The sequence below is a fragment of the Dendroctonus ponderosae genome, unplaced genomic scaffold (assembly GCF_020466585.1).
Source record: "Dendroctonus ponderosae isolate FM_Combo_2020 unplaced genomic scaffold, Dpon_F_20191213v2 Dpon_F_20191213_1, whole genome shotgun sequence".
Taxonomy (NCBI): Eukaryota; Metazoa; Arthropoda; class Insecta; order Coleoptera; family Curculionidae; genus Dendroctonus; species Dendroctonus ponderosae.
In genome coordinates, this window is record NW_026017110.1 from 61,975,632 (window position 1) to 62,002,287 (window position 26,656).

The 26,656-nt window shown below is 34.9% G+C and overlaps 2 protein-coding genes across 4 annotated transcripts in view; both read right to left on the reverse strand.

The window, feature by feature from the left end:
• Window positions 1-31: 31 nt before the first annotated feature.
• Window positions 32-4,740, reverse strand: LOC109541029 (adenosylhomocysteinase-like 1). 2 transcript variants are annotated; one of them, XM_019909699.2, is made up of 11 exons: window positions 4,519-4,740; window positions 3,379-3,423; window positions 3,017-3,101; window positions 2,630-2,764; window positions 2,404-2,576; window positions 2,148-2,346; window positions 1,793-2,096; window positions 1,574-1,739; window positions 1,268-1,514; window positions 1,088-1,208; window positions 32-1,032 (listed from the first exon to the last, which is right to left on the reverse strand). In XM_019909699.2, exons 1-11 carry the CDS (start codon window positions 4,612-4,614, stop codon window positions 1,026-1,028), a joined length of 1,578 nt encoding a protein of 525 aa, XP_019765258.1. In that variant the 5' UTR covers window positions 4,615-4,740; the 3' UTR covers window positions 32-1,025. The 2 variants fall into 2 exon arrangements, with proteins under 2 accessions (XP_019765258.1, XP_019765257.1); XM_019909698.2 differs by having other exon boundaries at window positions 2,630-2,776.
• Window positions 4,741-6,379: 1,639 nt separating this feature from the next.
• LOC109541081 (protein grainyhead) overlaps window positions 6,380-26,656 on the reverse strand; it is a 58,473-nt gene continuing 38,196 nt past the window's right edge. The window contains exons 3-14 of one of the 2 annotated variants that reach the window (XM_019909776.2): window positions 24,098-24,382; window positions 18,164-18,476; window positions 17,102-17,791; window positions 16,276-16,448; window positions 15,113-15,275; window positions 12,692-12,803; window positions 10,707-10,801; window positions 10,485-10,640; window positions 10,244-10,423; window positions 9,815-10,189; window positions 8,910-8,974; window positions 6,380-8,442 (exon numbers count right to left, since the gene is read on the reverse strand). In XM_019909776.2, coding sequence (XP_019765335.2) covers window positions 8,316-8,442; window positions 8,910-8,974; window positions 9,815-10,189; window positions 10,244-10,423; window positions 10,485-10,640; window positions 10,707-10,801; window positions 12,692-12,803; window positions 15,113-15,275; window positions 16,276-16,448; window positions 17,102-17,791; window positions 18,164-18,476; window positions 24,098-24,382 — 2,734 coding nt within the window. In that variant the 3' untranslated portion in view covers window positions 6,380-8,315. The remainder of the gene's footprint in view (window positions 8,443-8,909; window positions 8,975-9,814; window positions 10,190-10,243; window positions 10,424-10,484; window positions 10,641-10,706; window positions 10,802-12,691; window positions 12,804-15,112; window positions 15,276-16,275; window positions 16,449-17,101; window positions 17,792-18,163; window positions 18,477-24,097; window positions 24,383-26,656) is intronic. The other variant, XM_019909778.2, reaches the window with a different exon arrangement.

Genomic DNA, 26,656 nt, shown 5'->3' on the forward strand with positions numbered 1-26,656 from the left:
GAAAAGCTAATTCAAGAAATAAAAAACTTGGTAAAAGTAGGGAGGCATCTATTGGTTCTATCTCCACAGTATAATGGAGAAAAATAGGAGTTATTCACTAAGTTTAATCATTTGCGGTCTTAAAATAGATTAAAACCTTTACATGCATTAATTGGAAACCAATTTCAACGTATTAATACATGACAGCATAGGTGAAACTAAGTTAATGCCACGATTCAGTTGGTGTGAACGATAAAATCTTAACCAGGCCCCTATCATAATACTTAATTAGTTTCTAAGTTGAATTACAAATTTTACGTTTTGTCCTATAATTGACTTCTTACATAAACTAACACCGATTTAGAATGTCATCAGGCTCTTGCAGATCTGTCTGCTTTATCTCGTCGAAAAAGTTACTCACTAGAATAATTTCAATACACTTTCTTTAATGATAACACCAATTTTCATAAGAGCTCAAGCTAAAAAGTGATGTATAAACTAAATTAAGAAGGTAAAATAGCATATTCGGCTCACACCTAAGTCTGGAAGAGTCAACTCTATCCTAATACAAAAATAAAGGATTGCTTAACCGTCACTCTAAAGTTTTCACAGTACAATTAAGGATGCTACACCCTTAGAAAGTAAATGGGGTTTGTTTATGAGGGTTGATACTACCAAAATATAATAATTCAATGTATAAGCAAACCCCCATTACCAAGATAGATAACCGTCTGTCAAGTTGATCAACTTTAATTCAGGAGTTCCGCAGCTGGAAAATACAGTGCAGCTCAATAATGTCGCTTAAATCCACTAGTAATCACTCAGTCAAAAAAGTAAAATAAGCACTATTTCCTAGGTCAACAACTAATAACATGTCACTTGAATTGTAATAAAAATTTCGCTTTTTTCAAAAAGTAGTCAACAGGAAAATTATAATTATGTGAAAATTCACTAGCTCGTCGAAATAACGTGAGTTTCATTAGCAAAATTCTTAATAAAATGCAAGCAACTAACAGAGAAATGAAATTAAGAACAATTGGACAGTTTTAATACCTGAAACAAAATGAATCTTAGAAGTAAGAAAAATTTTCAGAAAATCAAAACTCACCTGTAATAGTTCGGTTTAAAAGGCCCGGCTTTGTTCAATCCCATGTATTTCGCTTGTTCATCAGTTAACTCTGTTAGGTGAGCGTCAAAAGTGGGCAAATGCAGACTAGCCACATACTCATCTATAAATATTTATAATAAAAATAAATAGTTGTAGGCAAAATAATACAAATCGGTTTACCCATCTTTTTAGGCAGCAAATACACGTCGGACTTATATCGACCAGGAGGTGCATTAAATAGTTCTATTAGTGCCAGTGCTTGGGTTGCAGAAGTGATTGAAACGACAAACGACGGTAAGCTGGAACAACTTAAATTAACTAGCCTTCCTTCTGCTAAAAGAATTATTCTTTTGCCATCTGGCCAAATAACATGATCTACTTGTGACCTCACTTTCTCCCAAGTCAAATCGGGAGTTCTAAGACTATTCTGCAGGAAGGAAATGAATTAGCTTTACATTGTCCTTTTGCGAAAAACTAATATCTTACGATATCAATTTCGGTATTTGAATGTCCCATATTGCACACAATACACCCATTTTTCATTTTATCCATATGTTCTCGCATAACAACGTTTTTGTTTCCCGTCGCAGTTATAACTATATCGACGTTCCGAATAACTTCATTAAGCTTAACAACACGGTACCCATCCATGCTGAAAGCGAATTTTGTATTTTCGATATGATTAAATTGATTCCGCATAATTACCTAGCCTGCAGTCCACAGATAGGGTCAATCTCAGTAACATACACAACGCAACCAAACCCTTTAAGTGCTTGACTGCAACCTTTGCCCACTTCGCCATATCCGCAAATCACCACTTGCTTTCCTCCGAACATTACATCAGTAGATCTTTTTAAGCTGTCGATTATTGACTCTCGGCAACTGTAAAGGTTGTCGTATTTAGTTTTAGTGACCGAATCGTTAACGTTCATTGCAGGTACTGTTAACTTTCCGCCTTTTGAAAGTTGATACAAGCGATGAACACCAGTCACGCTTTCCTCGACTATGCCTGAAATTATCATCGTAATTCCCAAAGTACTTTTTGCTATGCGTTGCAAACCTTTGATCATTTTAAACATCACGGGATATTTCTTTAGCATGAGATGCGTTGCGTCTCCGCCATCGTCCAGAATCATGTTTGGTTGCCAGCTTTCGGCATTTACGCATTTGTCTATACACCACCAAAAATCTTCCTCAGTTTCCCCACGCCATGCAAAAACTGAAAATCCGGCTTCAGCAAGGGCTGCTGCGACTTCATTCTAAAAAATTTTCCCTACAGTGCAAATTCTCTGAATTGAGGAATTTTTGTATTTTACCTGCGTAGAATAGATGTTACAAGCTGCCCAACGAACATTGGCTCCCAAAGCAGCCAAAGTTTCTATTAACACTGCCGTTTGGGCGTTGATGTGGGTACATCCCACAATTTTTGCGTTTTTTAGCGGTTTATCATCGGCTGCCCGCTTTCTAAGTGCCATAATCCCCGGCATCTCTATGATGCAAAAAATAATGTGCCTACACTTTATAAGATTACCCAATGCTTACCTTGCTCAGCAATTTCTATCTCCCGCCTTCCAAAAGCATGCTGTGTAATGTTGCGTACACAAAAATCCGAAGTTCCTGCTGAATTTGTCTGCACTTTTTCTCTTGGCGACACATCGTCTTCATCACTGGAGCTACCTGTGTAAGAAGCTAAAAAATTATTATTTGACGGAGCTGTTGAGTAGCATGATCATACTACTGTTCATTTAAAAATCTTGCAAAGTCCCCCAAAAAAATCCTAAGTGCTAACAACGGAATTGCGAAAATCTTTTGGATTAAGTTGACCTGGAAAATATGTATGTACCGTGGATAGGGCGCGTTAGAAATGCTTTCCGTACTAAATTCTTTTAATCGAAGTTGAAAGTACACAAAATTATAATAAGTAAGTACCTGAACTGTAGGAGTCGGTGGAGCTTGCTGAGAGGGACCTGCTTCTGTATCTGCTTGATTTTTTTAAAGCACTAGTTTTAGTTTCCTGCAAAGTCAAATATTCATATAAATATCGCATAAAGGTATTTTCGATTGAATGCCTGATTAATCTAAGTGCACCTATATGCAATGAGTTCTTCATTTTGTATATTTTACCTTAACATACAGCACGGTCGATAAAACTGGACCATTCTGCATAGTTAAAGTTATACACAAATATTCAACGGCGGAAACAGGTGATTGAGATTATAAAAAATTGAATATCCGCGGGTAAATGATCTTAAGAAGGTGACGGACGCATACACAACACGTATATATCTTACCAACTTAGATCTTTGGCAGACGAAAGCGTTACTTCCCTCCAAACCCTAGAAATAAGAATATTACCAATAAAGCCTTAAGTAGCTGGTTTAGACTAAATTCAATGTCTGTTAATATTTGGTAATAACAGATTTTTCCTCGGGGGTACCAGGGTGAAAATACGTTGATTTAACTCAACTTACTCTATTAACAGGTCGTTTGGTTTGGTTATATAGCTTTTTTCTATATAACATGTGAACGACTTGCACGCTATTACTTGATGTCCTAACATAAATGCAGATGCAGTTCATAAAATCTGAAATACGAACAAGTTTTGCCCCTTTTAAACGGCCCTACGCCCTTATCAAAAGTGCCATCTCGGGTAATTGTTATATTTAATTATTATTATCGTAAAATCTCGTTGCTAGAAAAATATAACTGACTGCCAAGTGTATAATGTTATGCAATTTAAAATCTATTTGGATCTTTCTAAAATAGAACAAGCAAAAATTATTAGTTAAAATGTATTTGAATGCAGTTGGGGTTTAAGTTGGAATCAATCCAGACATAAATTCTAAGAGCTTGTAATAATATTTGTGATAAAGCCAAAGATGCGGCTAGTTTGATAAAAAAAATACAATTCTATTGGCAGAACTGTTGGAAGGCAAACTTAGTGAATAACTATCAAGTTTCTAATTAGAAACTGGTGTATTAATCTGTAACTAACTGATTGTTTTAAAGTTGATAGCCATAACATGCGTTTTATAAATACATTCAGTTATTGCTGCTAATAAAAGTTCCATTGCGATTTAATGTGACGAATTGTTTAGTTGTTTACAAAACAATTAACATCCTACTTTTTAGTGGATCAGCATCATTTGGAAAATTAATTCAAATATAAATGGTAAAAAAATTAACACCTTAAATAAAGCTTGATGCAATAATAAGAAATATTCACTTAACTATGATGCACATCAGAAACAGAAAATATATTATATTAAGGGCACACATAATTCTTTGCATAGTCTTTGTAATTCGATAACGATAGGTTAATTCGATGTGATAACGTTGTTCGATATATAAAATAATAACATTAAGTGTCTGTCTTGTTTTGCATTCACCATGGGGTTTGATTTTAATTTGGAAAATCTAAAGGAACTTACCTTGGCACCAGCTGCAGGGTCAGTTACTGGGCTATCAGAGACTTGATTTATGTTTCTATTGCTAATTATCGTTCGAATTTCAATATTTTCAGACATAGTTTCGTAAAATGGCAAAAATTTTGTTCATCAATATCGACATTCAAATACAAAACACACAATTCTCCATCAAACCCCCTCCACAACTGCAGGTAAAGATATTTTCGATTTTGACTGGCACATTTGAGGTTCGTGGTAGTAAATAAACAGAGGCGATGTTGGCTAACGGCCAGTTGAAATGCTCGAATGTGTTCCAATCTTGGCTCCAACTTTTTAAATTCGAATATAAGAAACAAAGTCTTTTTCGGAAGCAGAATAAATATTTAGGTGATTATCTCGGTGATCAGACCCTCACGTACGCGACTAGAAATATGCTCGCCGTATTGAAAATCCCTTTTCAACAACTATCCTTAGTGGATTTTTTGCTGAAATGCGCTTTTTGATCAATTTTCAGTCATAGAAATTTAGTGCTGTTTTATTAGATAACAAAGACAACTACATTCAGGCTGTCGCAGTTCGAAAAGTATCGCGCATTTGTCAAACCTATATTTAGTTTGTACTTGATCTTCGGTTTGGGTTAACTGCTACTATTTCTTTCTTAACAAGGTTAAGCCGCTATATTCTCTAAAACGGGAATTTACCTACACGGATTTACTACTTTGGGAGAAACCTGTCAACATGCCCTAAAGCATTGATTTTTATTCGTGCAGGGTTGCCAAAGAGTAATAAGAGATCGCACTCGACGAAAAACCGTTGATGTTTACCATAGGGAAAATAAAATTAATTTTCTCTGTGTTCACTGAGAGGCTTCTATGACCTCGTCCCGTTGTTCTTGTTCGTCTTGTTCGGCGTTGAAGAAAAATAAATATTCTTTCAAAACGCCTTGACTCTCTTTCTGGTTAAAATGATGTAGAGTCGAGGTATTATTTTTTGCAAAAATCGACCAAAAATCAAACCTTAACAACCGTGCTTTTTTAACGCTAAACTTTTTGCGCTCAGTAGATTGTGTTGATAAAAGTCGTGAACGCTAAAAAACAACTTAAAATGGGACGAAAATGTCGATGAGTTTGAATTTGAGTACATCAGTAGATGATCAGTAGGTATTTTCATCTCAAGGGAGCCTCAACCCTCAAGAATGCATCGAGCTTATTTAAAAACACGCTAGAAGTCTCAAATTCAAACTGATCGACATTTTTGTCCCATTTAAGTTGTTTTTTAGCGTTCACGACTCTTATTAACACAATCTACTGAGCGCAAAAAGTTAAGCGTTAAAAAAGCACGCTTGTTAAGATTTGATTTTTGGTCGATTTTTGCAAAAAATAATACCTCAACTCTACATCATTTTGACCAGAAAGAGACGAAGAATGAAGCGAGTTGATAAAAAACACGACGGACTTCTGATCCAAAATAATTTTCACATTTCTTATGTGGACGAAATAATCAATTTTTTTACCCCATTTTAGACGATTTTTTACTTATTTTAAATCTAAACACTTTATATTTGCACATTGGCGAGCTTCTTAGGTCGGAAACTGTCCATTGGGGTTAAAAAACAAGCATGTGAAATTTTGATATGATTTTTTTGAAAAAATATCAATTGTCTCAAAATTCTTCGAACTCTACATCTTTTTTATCTCAAGAAAGCCCAGAATTCAATCAGCTCGTTGAAAATCACCCTGGCCGCCTCAGATCCAAAATAATCACATGTTTGCCCCATTTTAAGCCGTTTTGGAGCGACACGACCTTTACTCCGCAATGTTTCTTATTATCGATCTAATCACTTTTGCGAATGGCATTATAAAAGCTGGGGTATGAAAACAAATAATAAAATATATAATATATAATTTTATTTATAAAATCAAGAAGTCTACATTTATAAAAAATCTTAAGTAATATTGCGAATATAGTCAACTCGACTGTTCTTTGTTGAATCATTTGCGTCGAATAGACCGAATCGTTGTTTCAAAATTACGTCTTAAACAACTGTTTAAACTAAAGTTTGAATACAGAGAGCTAACTTAAGCTAAATACCTAATATCAAGTTTGAGACAGTACAACTGACTACATAGGTTGTACGTTTAATGGAATAAATTATAAAATAAAACATTTACAAATACAATCTCTTTTTTAATCAGATCAGTACCACGTAGACATGTAGTAAAAAATTTCTTCTGATGAGAACTATCTGAAGAACTGTACTTCAAAAGGTATGTCAAAAATTAAATTTTCAAACTTGGCCTTTATAAAACAGTTTTGTATAAATAGCAAGGAAGATATAGAGCATAGATCAGGTACTTTGACTTTCCATTTATCTATCTGTTCAGTTCTTGATATTTATGTCTATTGAATAACTATTTAATAGCATGACACTTGAAATTTAAAAAAAAAACAAGGAGACGTCTGATGTGAATGTTACTGCTAATCAAAAATCGACCTGTTTACGTTAAATTGAGTAAAATCAATGCTCTTTTACTGGATTTTACTACAAAATTACTATTGGTTAGCAGTTACACATTTGAGATGTAACCTTTGTGTACATTCTTCATTTTTTTCTCTTTCCAATGGGTAAGTAGTTCTTATCACAACACTTAAAGTGTTTATCTCTACGTCATAACGCATTATATACAAATCAATAAACTCCTAAGCTATATACAATGCATCTATCTTTTAAAATTTCTGTCCCACAAAACACTTGAACTGGAAGGTTCTGTATCAACTGTGATATTAAGATCAGTAAAACATCCATACCTTAATTTTGAGATCATTTATGGGTGACCAACTGTAAATTAAATATACAGCAATGTATTGTTCATGAATGAGAAATCTCCCTACGCATTATTATGGGGAAATATTGCGTAAGGCATAGTAAGAAGCATTTTATGAACCACGCTTGTAAAATTAAACAAGACTTGTCCCTGACATTTTTGTGGGTACTATAATGTTGTGATCGTTTGTTGTTCGTTTCAACCATATTAATACAGCCACCATTCGTAGATACTAAACCTTAATTTAAATTGTATCGATCATGATATTAATTAACTTAATACAATAAAATATTTGAAGTGGACTAGTCACAGATTTTACGCTGGCACAATATAACATAAATTCACATATTTGAGTATAGTGAAAACAAATCATCGATCTACAGTGAGTGCTAGATCACTATACATATCCATGGAACAAGAGTACTAGATAAATAAATTAAATTTACTAAATTAGATATATAACATAAAAGAAATGTCGCAAGTACTAAGTTTTAATTCAAGTTGGAGATCTGTGATTAGTCCCTTGAACATGGAAATTTAAATCTTCTAAACGTATACAAAACACATCGCGAATATTTTTTAGTTTAACCACAATGCTCAGTTTCATGATTTTTCAGGAATTTTTTACACAAGCAAACAATTCATACAATTGGAGTATTTTTCGAAACAATTATAAGAAACTGAATATCATGTTTAAGTCAGATAATACGCTTTAAATTAACACGCAGTTTCTTTAAACAATAATACAATCATTGCCACTGTTCAAAAAGTGTAAAAATTTAACATTCAATGTTTGTTTCAATAAAAAAAATAAAAACAATAGCTAACAATAACTTAATTTGATTATGTAAATCGATATAGTAATCAGAAAATCAACATTCTACTATAAACAAATATAATAATAAAGTTCTGCACATTGCTCGTAACATAAAAAATCACAACAAACATTATAATGATAAGAACGTAAAAATAATATCAGTTGGCGTTTTGTAATATTTAGTGGTCCATGAGTTCCACAAATGTTATGTTGTATAAGTCTTCATCGACTGCTTTGAGCTCGAGTAAAAATAAATCTTCGTTGCAGTAATATGCGACCATATCATCATCAATCTTGGCCGTAATGCTAAAAGCAAAATAGTTCAATTTAGAAAAAAGTACCGAACTCAACAAAAGTAATCAGGCAATCACATTCTTTACAACAATTACCAGAATAGAATATGAAAATGTTCCTTAAGATTAAATAATTTAAGATCGTCCATGTTAAAATAGCAATCAATGTTGATAGAAAAATACCCAACACACTGTTACGTTTAAAAGCAATGCTTGTTTGCTTTTTGGATCGCTATTGATGATATGTGATCGACAAACCCGTCTGTAGTTAGTAAAATGCGAACTGTTAGTGCTTACGCCAAGTTTTATAGGTTCGATTTTAACTTGAAACTTAAAAATTTAAAAATTAATCCAGACTTTTGTAAATTTTAACACTGTTTTACCGCAACCTATAATACTGGGCCTTAGACCGTTAGTGTCCAGTTCACTTCTTTACAACTACTTGGCTATTAATTCTATAACTTTTCTCTAAAAACTTACCCTTTTTTGTTTTTGCGATACAAGTTATTAATACTTGAAGCGCTAATTTTGTACTTATTCTCAATCTGCAAAGTAAGTAAAACAGAATTAATTTTTTGAAAGAAAAAGACATTTAGTGAATAGTTCTGTCTTTCTTGATTTAGCATTGATTTAGAAGAAGTACTGAGCTTTTGCTTGAGAGAGATACGTAGAGGTCGAAAAAGTGAACTGATCCCACATTGGTAATGTAAATAAAAATTGGCCCAAATTCTTTTCGGTGTTTGCAGATATTTTTTATACTGTTAGTTGAGTTCCTGATACAATTTTTTCTGGAATATTAGTATTGTGCGTGTACAGTATACATACCCTTCGTATTCGACTGGATTACTTTAAACAGCAGAGAAATAATTGGTTTTTATGCCATTTAAGAAGTTTCTTAAAAACTAGTTTCGATGGTGTCGTTTCACTGCTTCCGACCAGAATTTGGGCTTGTAATGTTAATTAATCGTACATGCCATTTTTAGTTTTGTTATTGATCCTTATATGGGATGTGTTTAAAGATAAAAGCCCAGTACGTCCAGGTCCATGCACTTTAAGCATAGGGCTTCCACAATATTCAGAATTCAATTATTTAACTTTTGGTTTGCATTTTTAAGTCGCATCTAACATTATGAGTTCCGATTAATATTCGAAACAACATAATTGCATCTGCTAGAACGCTTTTCAAGGCTGACTAAAATGTTGCATTGTTTCCTATTCTAAAAGAACGCCACTAGTAAATTACGCAAATCTGCCTGATCGGAAATGTATGACCTTATTTAGACAAATATGCATACATTCACAAACCAAAAGTTAGTTGTACAAACGGGAAGCCCTTAAAGCATGTAAAGCTAAAGCGTTAACTGATTGCATCAAATTGTACTTACAGCATTTAGTAGACCTTGTGTTGTTGGTGGCACCACATGCAGAGGGGTGTAAATGTCTTCGTTTTCTTGTCGCACGTACAACATAACACGCTCATTTAGAGGCGGGGGACCAGCGCTCCCTTGGCTAAGAAGTTTTGTTCTTTTTATGGGGGGAGAAAAAACTGAACCGTCTTGTGTTAAGGTGGCATCCAAGATGTTTTCCTTTTTGTCCGCGTCCGGTGGGAAATGGTTGTGAAATTTAAGTGTGGGGGTCGTAGGTGGTTTTGAAGCAGCATGAAGTAGGAATGGCGAACCTGCTTTCACATGATCCACTGGGCCCGATAGAGAACCATCGGGATCATGTGTATAAAAGCCTTGAAGTTCCATTGATGTCAGCTGTGAAAAAACGCGATATAATTATGTTGAACTGTTGACATTTTGCTGTATTACTTTATCGATATCTTCGGCGGGAGAAAATAAGACAGGCGGTTTCGCAAGATCACTCATGGTGTAAAACTCAGACCTCTCGCATACTGGATGATACAGTTCATCAAGCTTTTTCCTGCCCGTCGCGGTCATTTTTCTTTTTGCTGCTCTTCTTTCTTCGTCTCGAGTTTTTCGTTCGGCTCCCTGTAAAAGAGTTTGGTATGTATTCCTACTAATCCTATCTTCCATCGTCAATAAATCTCACTTTATCACAGAACACTTTGATTTGGCAATAGCCGCGGTGAAATAGATTGGTGTCTCTAGGATCCTCGTATGTGTCGATTTGTAAGTGTAGTGGTAATCCTTTAACCCCCTTTTGGCTGCTGAAGTCGGTACTCAGACATTGAACAGCTATGTTAATCTGAAAAATCGATATCCGTTTAGAGTTTTCTTCATTTCTCGTTTAAATAGTTGAAGATGATCTTACTTTCGCTGGGCTATCCATTGGGTTCCAGTATATCGCGATAGCGTTATGAGCGACTTCTTCAATGCATCCCGCTAGTCCAACGCTATTTTTGGTGTCTGAAAAGCGTATTTCATCATTGAACCATTTGCAGCGATATATTTATCGACGATTTCCAAAATTCACTAGACTTACCGACATTAAATCATCAACTTGGATGCATGTAAACAATAGACAAATAAATTACTTTTTGAAATGTCGCCAATAAAATTTTATATTTATCGATTTTGACTTTATACCATAATGAGAAATACCTAAAAATAGCCTGAATTTTAATGAAACCATAATTCCTGTAAACATGTTTGTTTACATCTGGCGTCTAAACGAATCCCATCACAATCTAACATGACATTTTTAGGTTCTTATGGCAAAAATATATGACTGTAATTAAGTCTAATCCAAGAGAATAAGAAATGCTAATGGCATAGATATGGTCAGTATATGTATGCTCTTAAAATGTATTCGTAAATATGTGTGTGGGCGTTGATATGACCTTTACACAACCAACGTGTTACCTATTCCTTTTTAAATAATTTTCAATTTATTTCATTATAAACGAGCAAAGCGCGAATTGGCACATATGCTGTAATATTCCTAGTGTGCCTGTAATACTGGCAATCTAACTTTACATGCTTCACTTAGATATGCCCTTATGTAAGAATTTGCATTATGTTTTAGATAGAATTAGTATCCTGTCACAAGAAAAATATGGCTACAATTGTAATATGTAATAGTGGGTTTTGCATCAACGATAATAAAGGAAACCAAGACTGTAACAGTATCAATGTGGGTACCTAATCTCTTTTAACATTTTCAGTTATAGAGAATTCTCTACGTGGGTAGTACCCGTGGGTAGTATCGATACTATTTTGTTCTTCCACATGTGTGGGGTTATTTATAAAATGGCATTATTCATTTTGCTAAATTATATCCATATAAATTGTCCCTCGAATACCTACTGCTGCATGCGATGACATTATACTATAAATTTCTAAAACAAATTATGCTGATCTTAGAACAAATGCTAGAAAGCCTATACCTTACATGTTTGTATTATTTAAAGCTGATAAGAAAACCTGTATAAGTATCGCAGCGTAACATGTTTCACTCTGAATGTGAGAAGTCTTATAATTACTCTTATCCTGCTCTGCTCTGTTACCGTTTGGCATAGATTCTGTTGATTTTTTTTCAACCTTCCAATAGTCAACATTAATCAGTACTAATTCCAAATAATGAAAAGTTTAAACGTTTATCAACATTTTTAAAGGTTAATACATTCCCTCCCAGAAATTACCATTAAATGACTACATTGAATATTCAGATAATTATAATTGTATGTACGGATAGTATTTCTGCGATAATAGATGCCCTTCGCCTACTCAAACCAGTCCGGTATCTTCTAATCGAAAATGCTGTAGAAATCTGATTTTTAGCTTCGGTCTTATTTTGTGTGCTATATAAAGTTGAGCTGTTAATATCAGCTGCGGCAGAAAATAATATCTACTACCTGATGACATGCCATTACTGAGTACCACTAACTTTCTCCCTTCAAAATAAACTTTCTACGTTGCTTTTTCTGGGTTTAATGTACAGAGAACATAAAATCCAAATGCGCGGCCAGACTCAACATTTAAATCTAGATCTACCAATTTCAATATTCCATTTGCGCGAAAATATGCCAGAACAAGTGAAATAATTTTCCAGAAAAAACCGAAAAAGTTTCTTTGCTGCAGTCGACAATTAAAAATCAACATTGATCGAGAGCTTAATGAAATAATCACATTTTCTTTAAGTGCCAATTAGAAGCAAAATTTTGGGGACGGCACATCTTCAATCTTCAATAAATCTCTTTTAGTCCAGCTATATAATGACGTGGTTGAAAATCGCAGGAAGCAGTGCAGGAACAAGAACGAACGAACGAAAAGAAAATAAAAATGAAATCGGCTTACCTGCGTCCAAAATTCGTTGTTTCACCGAGTGTTGTCGACCGTGCCAAAACTGCCAAGCTTTTATTTCGTCTTCTGGGCTTTTCTCTTCTCTGAACATCAGCATAACAATGCTCTGTAAAGGAAGAAAAAAAAACAATATAAAATCGAACGGCCCAATTTTTATTCAACCTGCAGGTCTTTATCACCTTTTATCTACACTGTAAGAATTATTGCTTATTGTTTGCAGGCAGGTAACATTTTGTGATTATAAAAATTGTATTAATGTGCTCGAAAAAACGATTAAGTTCTGCGTCTTTTTAAAACATCATGTACGCATCGAGATTCCATTAATGAGGAAGCCGTGGCCTTTGCAAGTGAATTGCGTTCACAAATTATTGGAAGTTATTTTGCTTTATTTTCATTCACTCGTTCAAAGTCAATTACTTTAAAGGAAACTATAAATTATTTTTTGCGAGATAATTAATTAAACTGCGTGGCATATATTTTGGTTAATTCGGATTCATTGATTGGCATTCCAATAGCGATTCATGTTTTCCTGGAACACGTTTAATTAGCACGAAAGAAAATAGAAGAATTCTTGATTACAAAAGTCACAAATACATAAGCCTTCTCAGTTCAAAATAATATTAAAAACAAGGTTATGCACTTATATTAATTCATTAGCATAGAAATGAGCTTAAAATGTATGAGATTTACAGAAAATAACATTTCGCCTTAATGCAGCGGTAACTGCGCTTTGCTTTTTAGATACCCACTCGCTGTATCTCACTTTGTTATCTTAGTGAATTAAAATGTATTAGTAAACAGAAAGAACATTTTAGAAATAAATTGTGCATCGGACTTGAGGATCGTCTTTGATAAAACTCGCCATTTAAAGAACATTTACACTCGTCTTAGCAAATTGCGAGCATGTCTTCTACTTTACATCACTATTTGTAGTCTAGTGTTCCTTCTATCTTCGATTATCTCAAATGGTGTAGTGCATTTTATTTTAATATCTAATTAGCGATGCTACTGAGAAGGTTGTTGCACGTTAATTACTTCTGACATGGCTTGATACTTATTAGAAATGGGGAGAATTAAATCGCTATTAACTTTACAGGATTCAGTTGAGGCTCACAGAGAAGATTGGAAATTCTCTTTTGGAAGCAGGAAAAAGATAAGCTCAAGAAGTGAAAAATGTAATCACCACCCTGAACATTAAAAAAAAGATGTATATTCCAAGTTATTTATTAAAGCTTTTAAAAATAATTGCATTTTCTTCTGAAATGTCATGGAAAAAAAAACGAAAAATAATATAGCAAACATATTTTTCTCAAATACGCGATCTTGCAACACCGATTATTAGAAGTTTATTTCTAGAATAAGTAATTGGCATTCATCGAGGTTGTCGCTTAAGTACTGACACACTATAATTTGGTTTGATGGATTTTGTGAGTAATTGATTAAATTGGATCTTTGGTTAGAAATTTCATTAAACTCCAATTTAAACTGAAGCAAAATGATTCCATTAGCATTAATAAATAAACATGAATTTTGGAAAGACAAAAAATGTTGGTAATGGAAATAAGTATGTATGTTATTTAGTGCAATAACCGACAGAATTTTATTTAAATAGAAACATTGCTGCTTTTTATGACCAAACATTTTACTTTTGAAAGTATCCGTTCGTTTATTATTGATGTCATAAAATGTCAATTAAACAGATTTACATATGGCAGGATTCGAAGCTTGATAGTGACTTTGATCTACGGTCTAATTAGAGTATGATTTTAATGATCACTTTACACTGCGATATCGTTATAATAATCATTTTTCTGCAACAAAAACTAATCCATTTATACTTTAACTTAAAACTAAAAAGGAAAGCTCAATAAACGTATTCGAAAAAAAGTCTGTCGTGTTCATTGGTATGTATGGGATCGTTGTATTTTTATGAAATTATGAAGAATTAGCAGTTAAGCATTTCACGTTGAAAGCCAATTACCGATCGAGAATCTGACCAAAAAACTAGCTCCGTTGACATTCGATTCCACTTATGGTCATGAGTAATGATCAGTCTTCTCTTTCCTATGACAAAATGCAGCAATTCTAATGAAGACAATTTACAATTATATACCTACTCGGTCATTAAGACTATGTCCAGTGGAATTACCTTTAATTATACCAATTAATACGAAAGTTTATATACGTGGTTAATTAACTTTAATAATATAAATTAATACGTTTTGCGATGAGTTTGCTATGCGATTTTAAAATCAATAAAATATCAATCTCACCTAAAATATGATTAAACTTGAAAAAGTTCTTTATTGATGATGAAGAAGAGTTTTACGTCTTATTAACATCAATACTAACACTTTGTATTTTAATGGCGTTAATATATGGTCATATAAATTCGGGTCATTTCAACCGACTTACCTTTACAGTTTGGGATTTTAGTTGCTTGTCCGGATCTGGAATGTATTCCAATGTGATTCCATAAAACTGCCCTTTGTTAATGTACGTAATCCTGTCATCCTCCCGTCTTTGTGAAGTTGAAATGGGCGATTCCAGGTGATATTTGAAGCCATAGGGTGAAAATCTGAAACAAATCATTCAATTTTGTAAAATAATTTCAACTTGATAGTTGAAAATATTTTCAAAATATTTTCAACTATCAAGCAAAAAAATGTAAATGAACTTGATTGACTATCGCCCGACGCGACTCATTCAGTCAGATTTCAACCAGCAATTTTGAAATTCTGTATAACTTTAAGTCTGTCATTTAATCCAAATAGTGGCATGTTCTACGGTAAGAAAGAGTAAGAGCGGTTTACACCATGGGTAAATTTTTGGCAATTAAGTCGTTCCGTTTAAAAGCTTAGTGGAAAAAAGTAAGTAGCGAATATTTAAAGAAAACTAATTGCTTGTCGGTATGTGAAGTGTTACAGTTACGATTGTAAAAAGCATTAATATGGGACATAAAAGAACTTGTTTTATGTTTAAGGTAAAAGACACAAAGACAGGTGGATGGCTCGAATGCACGAGACCTGTTGACCCGAGTTTGGACATTACAAAGCTGGTTGTAATAGTACTTGACACTCATGACGAATTTTGAAACATGCAAATGTTGGTAAATCTACGATGCACAACTGAAATAATGCAAACTAGTTTTTTAGCTGGTTTTGATAGTGGCGGACAACAGTTTTACGGAATCAGACAGATGGTACTTGATATAAAACTTGAAGCTAGTTTGTCCACTTTACGTAGTGGGTCTATAACTCTACTATAATACGCGAGGTCACAAAACATTGTTTGCTTTTAATGTTCCACGCATAACTAGCTAATGGAATTTAGTCCACTTCCGAGAAGTGGAGAAGTAACACATTCCCACAATACAAAGGGACTTGACACATGCTGCTGATACGTTTATATTATTTCGTTATTTTTTGAGGAAATGGTCGGAATTCTCACATTTTGGCAGCCATAAAAAAGCACTTATATTTATACAAGACCATCGTCTGTCCAGACAGGTCATTTTACGTGCAGTAACATCAAACGCATATGAACGAAAATTATTTTTAAAATTGAAAAATACTTACAATTTTGGAATTTGAATCTTGTCGGCGTCGTTTTGACGTCCAAAGTCGTGCCAAGGTCTACTCCTGGTGCTGTGCGCTCCTGGAGATTGTGAGCTGCCATTGCTCCTTTGCGATAAGGAGAGCGGGTCCAGGAGGGATGAATTATTCTGGCACAATTCTGTGTAGTCGAATGACTGAAAAATAACGGCATTTTCCTAAATAACTCAAAACAACTAAATTTAAGAAACGAAAAAAGCGCTGCAAAGGTTGGCACAAGTAACGGGATTCAAAATCTCAGAATCGCCCTTATGTTTGATGAACCAATCTTTGTTGCTTTACAAAATAAACAGGCAACATAATGTACATATACAATTGTTATTGATGTTTCATACATAAGCGCTTAGTGTTTGTCCGCAGCCCGAGTTAGAAAGGTAGAAGATTTCCTTGAAATGCGTTTGGGGATTTCGTGGCCATTAAAAACACATTGACTCGAAAGCTTCAACTCTAATGGCAAATTTTAGTGAAAGGTTATTTTAATTAGAAACTTAAAAAGCCTTTTTTAACTTAGCGGTCGAATGTTGGTCGATGAAATAAACGCATGTGGCTGCCGATTAAACTAAGTATAGATTTTTTGGGCGAATAGTCTAGAACTGCAAATCGGTTGTTAGTAGTAGGTACCTAAGTGATTTCCTTAAGACTAAAAGTAAATCAAACAATCCCCAACCATGATAGTGAGAAACAAAAACCACTCGCGGATGTGGTTGTGCCGCTTGTAAAGTATTGAGAATATGAGAATAAAAAATAGGTGCTGTGGAAGAGCTGGATGTAGGTTTTTTCTAGGGCTCACCTGCTGCAGCGTATTCTGGTCGCGAGGTGTGATGGCATCGGCCCCAATTCCGCTATCCGGACTAGGTAGATCAACGGTAAGACCCGCAGCAGCAATAACGCCTTTGCCATGATACTGAGCTTGTCTTACGTAACGTTCTACGAAACTCGCTGTAGCACCTCCACTAGCTACTTCTTCTCCATAGGACAACTGTCCCTGCCTGAGCTGACTAGAGTATACAGGCTCTGGAGTTGCCCCGCCCGATGCAACTGTTGTAAAATATTCCCGATAATACGGATCAGCAGATACTGAGAAAGCACCAGAGCTTGTTGGCCTGCCGGAAGAAGTGGAGTAGATAGCGGATCCAGATCCAACTGGACCGCCTCCCATGGTGCTTTGGCCGTATTGAATGTGATCACTATATGGAGTAGGAGATGGAGTTCCACTGCCACTATGGCCAGCACTGTTCATAGAGGCGAATATCTGCGTCGTGTACATCGCCGGTTTGAGTCCATCCGTGGAGATAAATTCAATCGGCCCCGTGTTGGATCCGTCTGCCAAAAGGCTGCTGTGAGTCGAAGTTGGAGTGCCGTTAATCGATCGGGAGCCGTCTTGAGGAGAGTTGAGGCCTCGATGGCTCTCGTCCTTGATTGAGTTCACGTCTACTACCAAATCCGTTGGGTGGTTCCCACCCGAGGAAACCAACACCACCTATAATCACCAAGGGATGTCGTTACATTTTGAGAGTGATGCATGCTGCTCTAGGTGGCCCTAGGACTAACCTACTTCAATTCTACCAGCTTTAACATGCACTAAACTACAGAGAACATAAGGGCGGGGTGGTCTTTGCTTAATCTACCTATAGGAGAATGGCAACAAGATCCATATCATTCTCCAGTTTCAAATTCAAATCGAATTTGACACGATCCCACATCGGCTTATTTCACAGCATAACAACGATTGATTCCCTTTGAATAATATCACGAAATCTTTCACACAGAAGCACTTCACAAACACAAGAAAGCCCCAGATCCACGCCACCAATGAACAATTTGTATGGCACATTTTCACTTAAATAATCACCTTTGGTCGGGATTGCTTCGAAATGATTATAGATCCGTCCAGGCTTCCGGAACTCGGCGAGCTACACTCCAGTTTCCGGTGATGGCTGAGGTCTTCGGGTTCTCGTTTTACGATCTGCAAATTTTGTCCGCCCGTGCCCGTAGGCTGTGCGTACCCAACGTGTTGGTTAATAAATAAACCTTGAAACTCTTGGGAACTCAATTGACCGGCGCTGTTCAGGGGCGGAGTCGTCAGTTCTAATCCCGCCCCGCTTACTAATCCATTGGTTGCTTTCAGTTGCGACGTTAGGATGCCGCCAGCTTGAGAACTCGGACTGTAACAAATATATTACGTCATACACACATCATATGGTGGGGTTTCACGTAGCCGACACATTACAAATGCTATTGTCGGCCGAGATTTGTCGGCCTGAATTCGCCACCCTTTACATTTTGACACGCCACTGGCCTTACACAAAAATTCTATTTTTCGTCTGCATTACTCTGCTATGATGTTGCCGCATTACTAAAGTTTCATGCGGGGTAAAACAATTTGGAAGTATAATAAGGGATCAAGAAAGTCCTCTTCTTCATTGCACAGTTGTCTGTAAAAGTTTTTAGGAGCCTCGTTCGGACTCCCGATTTGGCGTATTTGCGATAAGCTTGTCCAAAACCCGATTTTCTCCTAATAAGCGCAAATATCTAATTCCAGTTTGCTTCACTTTCAGTTTTACGCATTTAAACAGGATGTTTCTTAGGCTACAAATATGGTACGCCGTATAAAGTTTTTCGGCTGTATTTCCGTTGGCGTCACCACTTTTTGTTTTGATTTTTACTTTCATATCAACCCCACCGTGAAGCGAAGCAAATGAATTTCATGTTAAAGTTGAAAGGGTTGTATTGATATCCGACATGGCATTTTTAAAAGACTTAAGGTGCTATTGAACGGACAGTTCTGTAATAGTTTTGGGAAAATCTAGTGGACTAGTAGCCACAAGTGAAATTCCATTAGAAAATCAAAATTCATGGTTCTGTGAAGGCTGGAATCCGACATAAATGTTTTCTTTGGTTAATGAAGTAAAGAAAGGAATACTAGACGGTTTGGATCACGTGCTGGTGTTGAACAGCGCGTGCTTTCGAGCTTCGGCATTGTGAAGGTGACCGGGTCTGCAGGTCGCGGTAATCACGATTAGCGTCGACGATTGAACCAGTCTATGTTAGATTCTAGCGCTAGATTAAGTCAAAGTTTCTTCCTCTGTTTGACGCTTCATCAAAAATGCCATTCGGTCGCGTCAAGCAAACCAATTACATTTTCTTAATCCTCACCAAAAAAAAAAAGAAATTAGTTTGTACATACATCTTTAAATACAGTGTGTCGCTTTTAAGATGGAAACGCTCTGTATTTTACTTATTTTTAGCTGCAGGGTTTTCAGTTTTGGCCCAGAAGTAGTCATGATTTGGTAATTTTTTAGGACATTCATATCTAACTTCAGATATAAACCCAACCTACTACCACGTTGCGATTCATGTTAGAGATATCGGAAAACGGTACCTGTGAATACCGAGTTTCAAGTCAAAAGTCACTATTGGAATTTTTTCCGAGTCTAGCATCAGTCTGCACTAGGTTCGAAGTAGCAGACAAGTTGCGGAAAAATTCAATATCAATATGAGATATTCACAGATAAATTCTATTAGACTAGAAACAAGCATACATTTCAGTTTCATTCAAGATAGACTGGAATCAAACACATAATAATGATTCTGACATAGCTTCAGTTTGCGCCAATCCTCAAATGAGTTTACGTCTAAGCGTTGTTGAATTAAATGTAGACAAAGATAATAAAAATATATTAAACAAAAATGTCTGCATTTTTCGTTGCTCTAGTGAAAACATCGGCGTAAAAAAATCTAATTTTCAATTTTTATCTTGAAACTAGACATTCGTAGGTGAAATAATACTCTGTAGATCTTTTCCCAGTAATTTACAAACATAAATTCAATATCAGTTTACCCCCGCTAACAAAATAAAGACGACTTTGGCGAAAAAACTTGCAAATGTATTACAGACAAATGACTCAAGCGCAATAATTAAAGCTCTATACCTACCGAAGGCATTTCAGGTCATGTCAGTTAAGAAGTAGTCCTTTACCAAGCAGTTTTCTTTTATTTCAAAACGGTACACTATACTTTGGTGTGTAATTAAAAAAAAACGTTCCAAGCACCGATACGGGCTTTATAACATAAGATAAATAGCAAACAGGATTTATCGCAGTTATCAGCAGTCAATTGAGATGAAATCCTTAGTGAAAACAAACCACATTTAAAGCTTGTTTAATTATATTGAGGCAAATAGCGAAACTAAATTTTATGAACGGTTGTGAGGACAAAAACCAACGCCCGGAGACATCAATAGTCAATTAGGCCGCAAACTCTAACAAAAATCGACATCTTGTTTCTCGAGTCAGCAAAATATATCAACTGAATTTTATGAAATTAATCAACACTGACCCCTCGGCAATATGAGCAGTCAATTAAGTCTCAATCTTAGTGGAAAGTGTAGCGAAAAAGTCACATTTTATCAAGAGTTCCGTATGTAGGATAGCGTTTCAGGTCTTGTCAGCCCGTGTTACAAGCAATGTTTCTATTGGATTTAATTTCAGTGAACAGATAAGATCATTCTCCTTAAGTGATGTCTCCGTTCTAATGGATTACAATGCCAATATTTTTATGATCACGATCTGATTAATTAGGGAGGAAGCAACGTATGCGTATTATTAATTGGTGTAAATTCCAAGTATAGGCTAGTCCAAAGAACCTCATTTAAATATAAAGAGATTTTTCGATAAAGAGACGTACATACAATGATTGAAAAATGACGCTGCCGATGAATCTGTAACTGCAAATAATTTGCATCAGAAACTAACTTGAGTCACTGGAAAATTTTATTTTTGATAAATCGAGGACAAAATCAGTTTTCAGATCAATCAGACAAATCAGCTCAACAATATTCAGATATTGTTGAGCTGTGCAAGTTTTTGAAAGAAACATTTTGAACTCCCACGTAAATTAAAGCTTTGAAAAATCTCGAGACGGAACGGAGATAGCGGAAACCGAAACGGTTAGATAAAAATAAGCATAAAATATATGCGAATCTTTTTTAGAATAAAAACGTCCCGACGAGAATTTATAGTCATTTGGGTTGTATCGCCGCACTATATATTACGACAAGCACAATAGGATTAACGTAAAAAATTCTACTGAACAGCGGCTGCTGAATCTCAGACGTTTGCATAATTTGTACGGATTTATTTTTGTATTTTCAATTGTATACTGAGGAGGTACTATGCGGCTCTTGTAAACTACTATCTTTCCTGCATAGACCATTTTTGTTTTATTTGCCTTCTGGCTATATTTTGCCTTTGAAATAATCATTAGCCGTTACGGAGGGTTCAAGCCCTAGCTATTCAAAACGTTGGCATTTTATAATTTGCTAAGTGAAAAAGCATTTAACCTCTTTGACTTCATTAAATGAAAAATAAAATTTGATTTGTTTCGTCGGGTTGTAAAATTGATTCGAATGAGCGGCTTGCTTCCACCTACAATGTCTTGATGTGATTGGACATTAATAGCGCAATATAGTTAACAATTGTCGGTAACATGAGACTTAACAAAACGCTGTTTTTTAGTAGCGATAATTTTATTGCCCCATAAACGTAGTAATTGTTTGTCGAGATGGTTTTCAATTCTACCATCGGGAATTTCTACATCAAACGTAACGATATCAATCAGAAAAATGTGAGTCAAATAGAAAATCCCGTTAGGCACAGATAAATTCCATTTTTAATTTGTTTTGGGTACACAACCCTAACCGAGCAAGAGCTTGAAAAAACTACGGCAAATAATTTTATCCCGCGATAAATCAAAATAGTTCAAAAGGCCGTGATGGTTAAATTTAAATCTCTGTTTACGATTTACCCACTTCCCAGAGGGGCTGAGGATCTTCCTTGGCTGCTCCACACAATATCCTACATATGTAATTTTAATCCCTATTATTAAAATACTTATCTTGAATCTGCATAGTAACGTGATACCGATAGTATCAAGTGAAACCCTTACAAATTATATAGACCTCCAGACGTGAGATTTTAAAGGTATGTTAGTTTTATATTTAAATATTCATGGAAGATTCGAAGGGAATTTAGAGTAACTATTCGATGTATTAGATTTATTGACCGGAAAGGGGCGAAATGTAAATAGGACACTTTTCAGACCATCCATCCTGCATGTGTGAAAAAATGTTTAAATATATTCAACGGCTAGGCGATGTGTCGAATGGTCTCACATCAACACTTTTCACTTGTAATGAATATGAATTTTTTACACTGCAACATTTCTATGCTCCAGTTCCAAGTTTCAGATGCTACATAAACATATAGTTAGGTATAGACCTTGTCAAACTTCGATTATCAATTAAAATGCGTCGTCTTGAATTGTTTGTTTGGTTCACCTGGAAGTTAATTTTAATCTGTGTATAAATGATCATTTATGTTAAAGTGCGCATTTAAAATCCAGTGGAAAAATATATTTTTCAAATAAATGGCATTTTGTTTACTTATCTACTAGTTCAAGGCGTGCTCTGGTAATAATAATTCCAATTATTATTCGGAATTTAGTTATGATTTTCATTACCTTTTATGACAAGATATAGGTACCTATAGTTTTATGAGAACCCAATTTGTAATTTTTTTTCTTTCACTCATGCCTGTAGTCTAATTGACTTAGACTTAGTAGTAGTTTACTGGTTAAATACGGTTTTGCGGCTGGCTGCTAAATTGTCAAATAATTTGCGTTTTACGAAATTTTACAAACTCGAGAGAGATCGAACGGTCATGCTTTTTTAAATATTTTCGTCAAAATATACAGTTTTATGGAAATGCTACAGTCAATATGCTATTGTATTTTGTTTATTATCGATAAGTTTGCAAATTAATGTAAATGTAAATTTCCATTTAAATTGATAAACACCTTAGTAAAAATAGTTGTCATGCAAAACAAGATGATTTATTAAGTGAAGTAAAGTAGTATTAATATGTGGTATTATGTTAATTTAGTCATGGAGGAAAAATTTCAGATATTACACGCAAATCCTTCAACTTAGACAAATTAGGTCCGTCAAGAAGAGTCTGATGAATAAATAATAACCCGTCAGGGAAGTTGGTAGTGGCTAGCAACTATAACGACTTACTAAAAACAAAATTATAAACCGACTTAAAGCCTTACACAGCGTTGGAAACTTAACGGTTTAATTACTTTTCGCAACATAAGTTATTATTTAAAGAATACTTAATTTCATAAACTTTAGCGCGAATATTTCATGCCGATGCGACCGCTTCTGTCTTATTAGAAACCGATTAGTGCTGATTCTAAGAAAAATCCAATCAAGCCATTTGAATATGCTACTATTTACTATGTTCCTCAGTGTGCCCTGCTACGAAACAAGAAGCGTTTGACAAGATCCCTATCAATTTTCGTCATCTCATAAATGAAATTTCACAACGGTATCAGGTCTGGACAGTACGAGGGCCTTAAATTTAGCAAAGCCATTTCTAACGTTACCTGACAAGTTGTTAAAGATCTAAAGTGAGTTTACCAGAGCATTGCGTGATGTGGGCGCCTCTAGTTTTCATCTCGCGTGACATTGTAATATTATTTTTATCCAGTTGCAGTTTGCTCTCTGTATATGGCCCTAAGATGGAAATAAATTATGGCTTAAGTTACGTCGCATGATCTTATTCAAGTCATTAACCCAGGTGTATCTATCCTGCCCTAATTGTGCCTCTTGCTTTCTCTCACCCCATTAAGCAAATCTGGCTAACCCTTTTTACGAATAAATCACGCAACTAACAGAACTGGAAGACAAATCTAATTGCTTTGTGATTAAAAATGTTGTACTTACGGCCAGAGATCTGCTAATTTGTCTTTAGTATCGGCGGGCAAAGATGGCAATTTGTAGTATTCGTAAATCAAGCCCATTGTGGCAGCTTGATCTTCAGCACCTCCTCCTATATTGAGCATGGCAGTTGTGGCTGCTGTTAACGGATGTTCGTAGTAAGCCCTCCAAGTCTGTTGGTCTTCAGGAGGAGTAGCCCCCTCAGGCAGTTCGGCCATACCACGTGGGCCTACCACTGGTAAATCCACGTTGCCCCCTTGTGAGGACGAGTCAGTTATATCTTTACGTTTTCTGAAAAAAGTAAAGATAGGCTTTAATGCTTGTTCCAGATATTGGTGCTGCTACTAAAATAATATTAACTCTGATAAAGCTTTATGAAAATTGCGAGCCATCCAATAAAGAAAATGACAGTTTAATGTTCAGAAAGTTGCAAGGCTAATAAATACATTTAAAAGAGTAATTTTAGTCGCTGTCATATTGCATAAAATGATGATAAATTGGTTATTTAGCATATTTGCATTTAAAACTCATTTCAATAATGGACATATTATCTATAAGAGAATGCAATCTGAAATTCCCCAGTGTAGGAGCTCTTATAACTATCTACATTAAGCTACTGGACTTCATACATAAATTGACATCGCATATATTTTCATTAACCGTATGACATTTTAGATGGTCATTTTGATTGCATGAGAAATTCCTTCTTCGCAAATTAAATGGGTGGTTGTTACAAACGGATTTTTGAATATGTAATGATATGTCAACGTTCTTGCATGTAAAATCAACTACCGCATTTGACCTCTTATTAGGATTATCGGATTAATATCAGGGTTATTCTTCGGTATTTCAAAATCAAATTAAATGCTTGCACTAGGAATATTCCTTTTGGTTAGTAATTTAGTTGAGACTTTAAAAGCGAAAAATTGGCAAAGAGTTAAAGTATGGATTTCTGTAATATATGCGGAATGGCTTACAATGAAATACAAATAAGGCATCTGCTTAGTTGATCTAAAAGGGTTGAACTCCTCAAGGGGATGAAAAGTCATGAAGTTTAATCAATCAATGTCAGAACCTTAAAATTTTTAAGTATACATCCCATTAGATTTCACATCACGTTTCGCAGTTTTTGCCCCTCTTTCAAATCACCGGTAATTTATCTTTTAAATTTTTTCTTGAGCGAAATAAATTGCGAAATTTCGTTTGGACTGCATTTTATCTAGGTAACGTGTAACGTTTTGAGGTTGTTCAAATAGAACATCTACATATGTGTAAAAAATTGAGTTATGGACTGGAATAATATATTGTTAATTTTGCAAAATGTGCCTTTACTTGTGATAAAACATTGCGATATATACCGTAAAAACAATAAAAATAACGGCTACAAGAAAATAAAAATAGATCCAATTAAACCGACATGTTTTGCAACATTTTTATTTGCAATTTAATAGTCGCTTTTAAACGCTGTTATAGCACTAGTTTATAACAGTGGCACCGTAAAAGAAATGTAATGAAATCGCATATGTGTTTACCATATAATTATTACATCAAAGCAAATAGTGTATTACTATGTTCGGAACTATAAGAACTTTTGAATGAACTTAATAAACGAGTTTGACTGTGTTAATTGTATGAATGAAGCAGGTTTTCTGTTAAAGTTTTAAACTTGAAAAGGCATATCTTTTATTCGCTTTAACGCAGAAACCAGTTATGTATTTTCGTGTTTGTTCTCCTTAACCATTAATAGCAGATGAGGCTGCTGTTAGTTCCACATATTTTATCTGAATGAAACCAGGTCGGACTTCCTTTGAATCTTCCAGCGTCCCCATCAGTTTTAATACAAGCTTTTTAAGCTTCGTTTCTTTTCTGTCAGCAACTTACTCCAATATTCTAATTTACTTAAAACGCCCAAATGAAATTGATTGTTTTCATTCGCGCCTCTGACGAAGTCTTACCATAATCTACCCACTTGATGTAAATCTTATATTTTCGCCAAGAATATCATAAATTATGTTACTTTCTGCCACTATAAATTATTGCGTGTGTGTAAGCGCGACCTAATAATATCTGTATATTATCTCAACGTTGCTGCATTTTATTGCAGAATTTGAAACAATTAAGTACTTAATTTGAGTGAATTTTATGTACTTTGCATTTATCAATAATATTTGTAATACAATTTGTACAATTGTAACAATGTGTAAGAGAATTCTTTAGGCACATATCTTTGAATCCCATCCACATTTTATTATTAGACATGGCATAATTCTTCAAAAATAAGATTATGTAATATAATTAATTCAGCAGCGGACTAAATAAATGTGGCTATTAATTCTCCTAATAAAATTCTTAATTGCTGTGAGGTGATTGGTGTAGCTTTTTGGTACGAAAACGAATTTTGAGCAGCGTTAAAAGATACATTATTTAAAGCATAGCAGAGGAATGCGTCTAAAATAATCAGTGATAAATCGGTAGATATATTATGTAAATTGCTTTTTAAACCTTTAGTTCCGTAGACCGAACCGTCATATTTATCATGTTCAATTCATTACGGCATAAGCATAA

Coding starts and splice junctions, on each gene's coding strand:
- LOC109541029 (XM_019909698.2), bottom strand. CDS start 4,614: ATGTCTGAAAATATTGAAATTCGAACGATAATTAGCAATAGAAACATA. Junction 2,347..2,403: donor GTAACATCTATTCTACGCAG/GTAAAATACAAA, acceptor AAAATTTTTTAG/AATGAAGTCGCAGCAGCCCT. Junction 1,515..1,573: donor CAAATACCGAAATTGATATC/GTAAGATATTAG, acceptor TCCTTCCTGCAG/AATAGTCTTAGAACTCCCGA.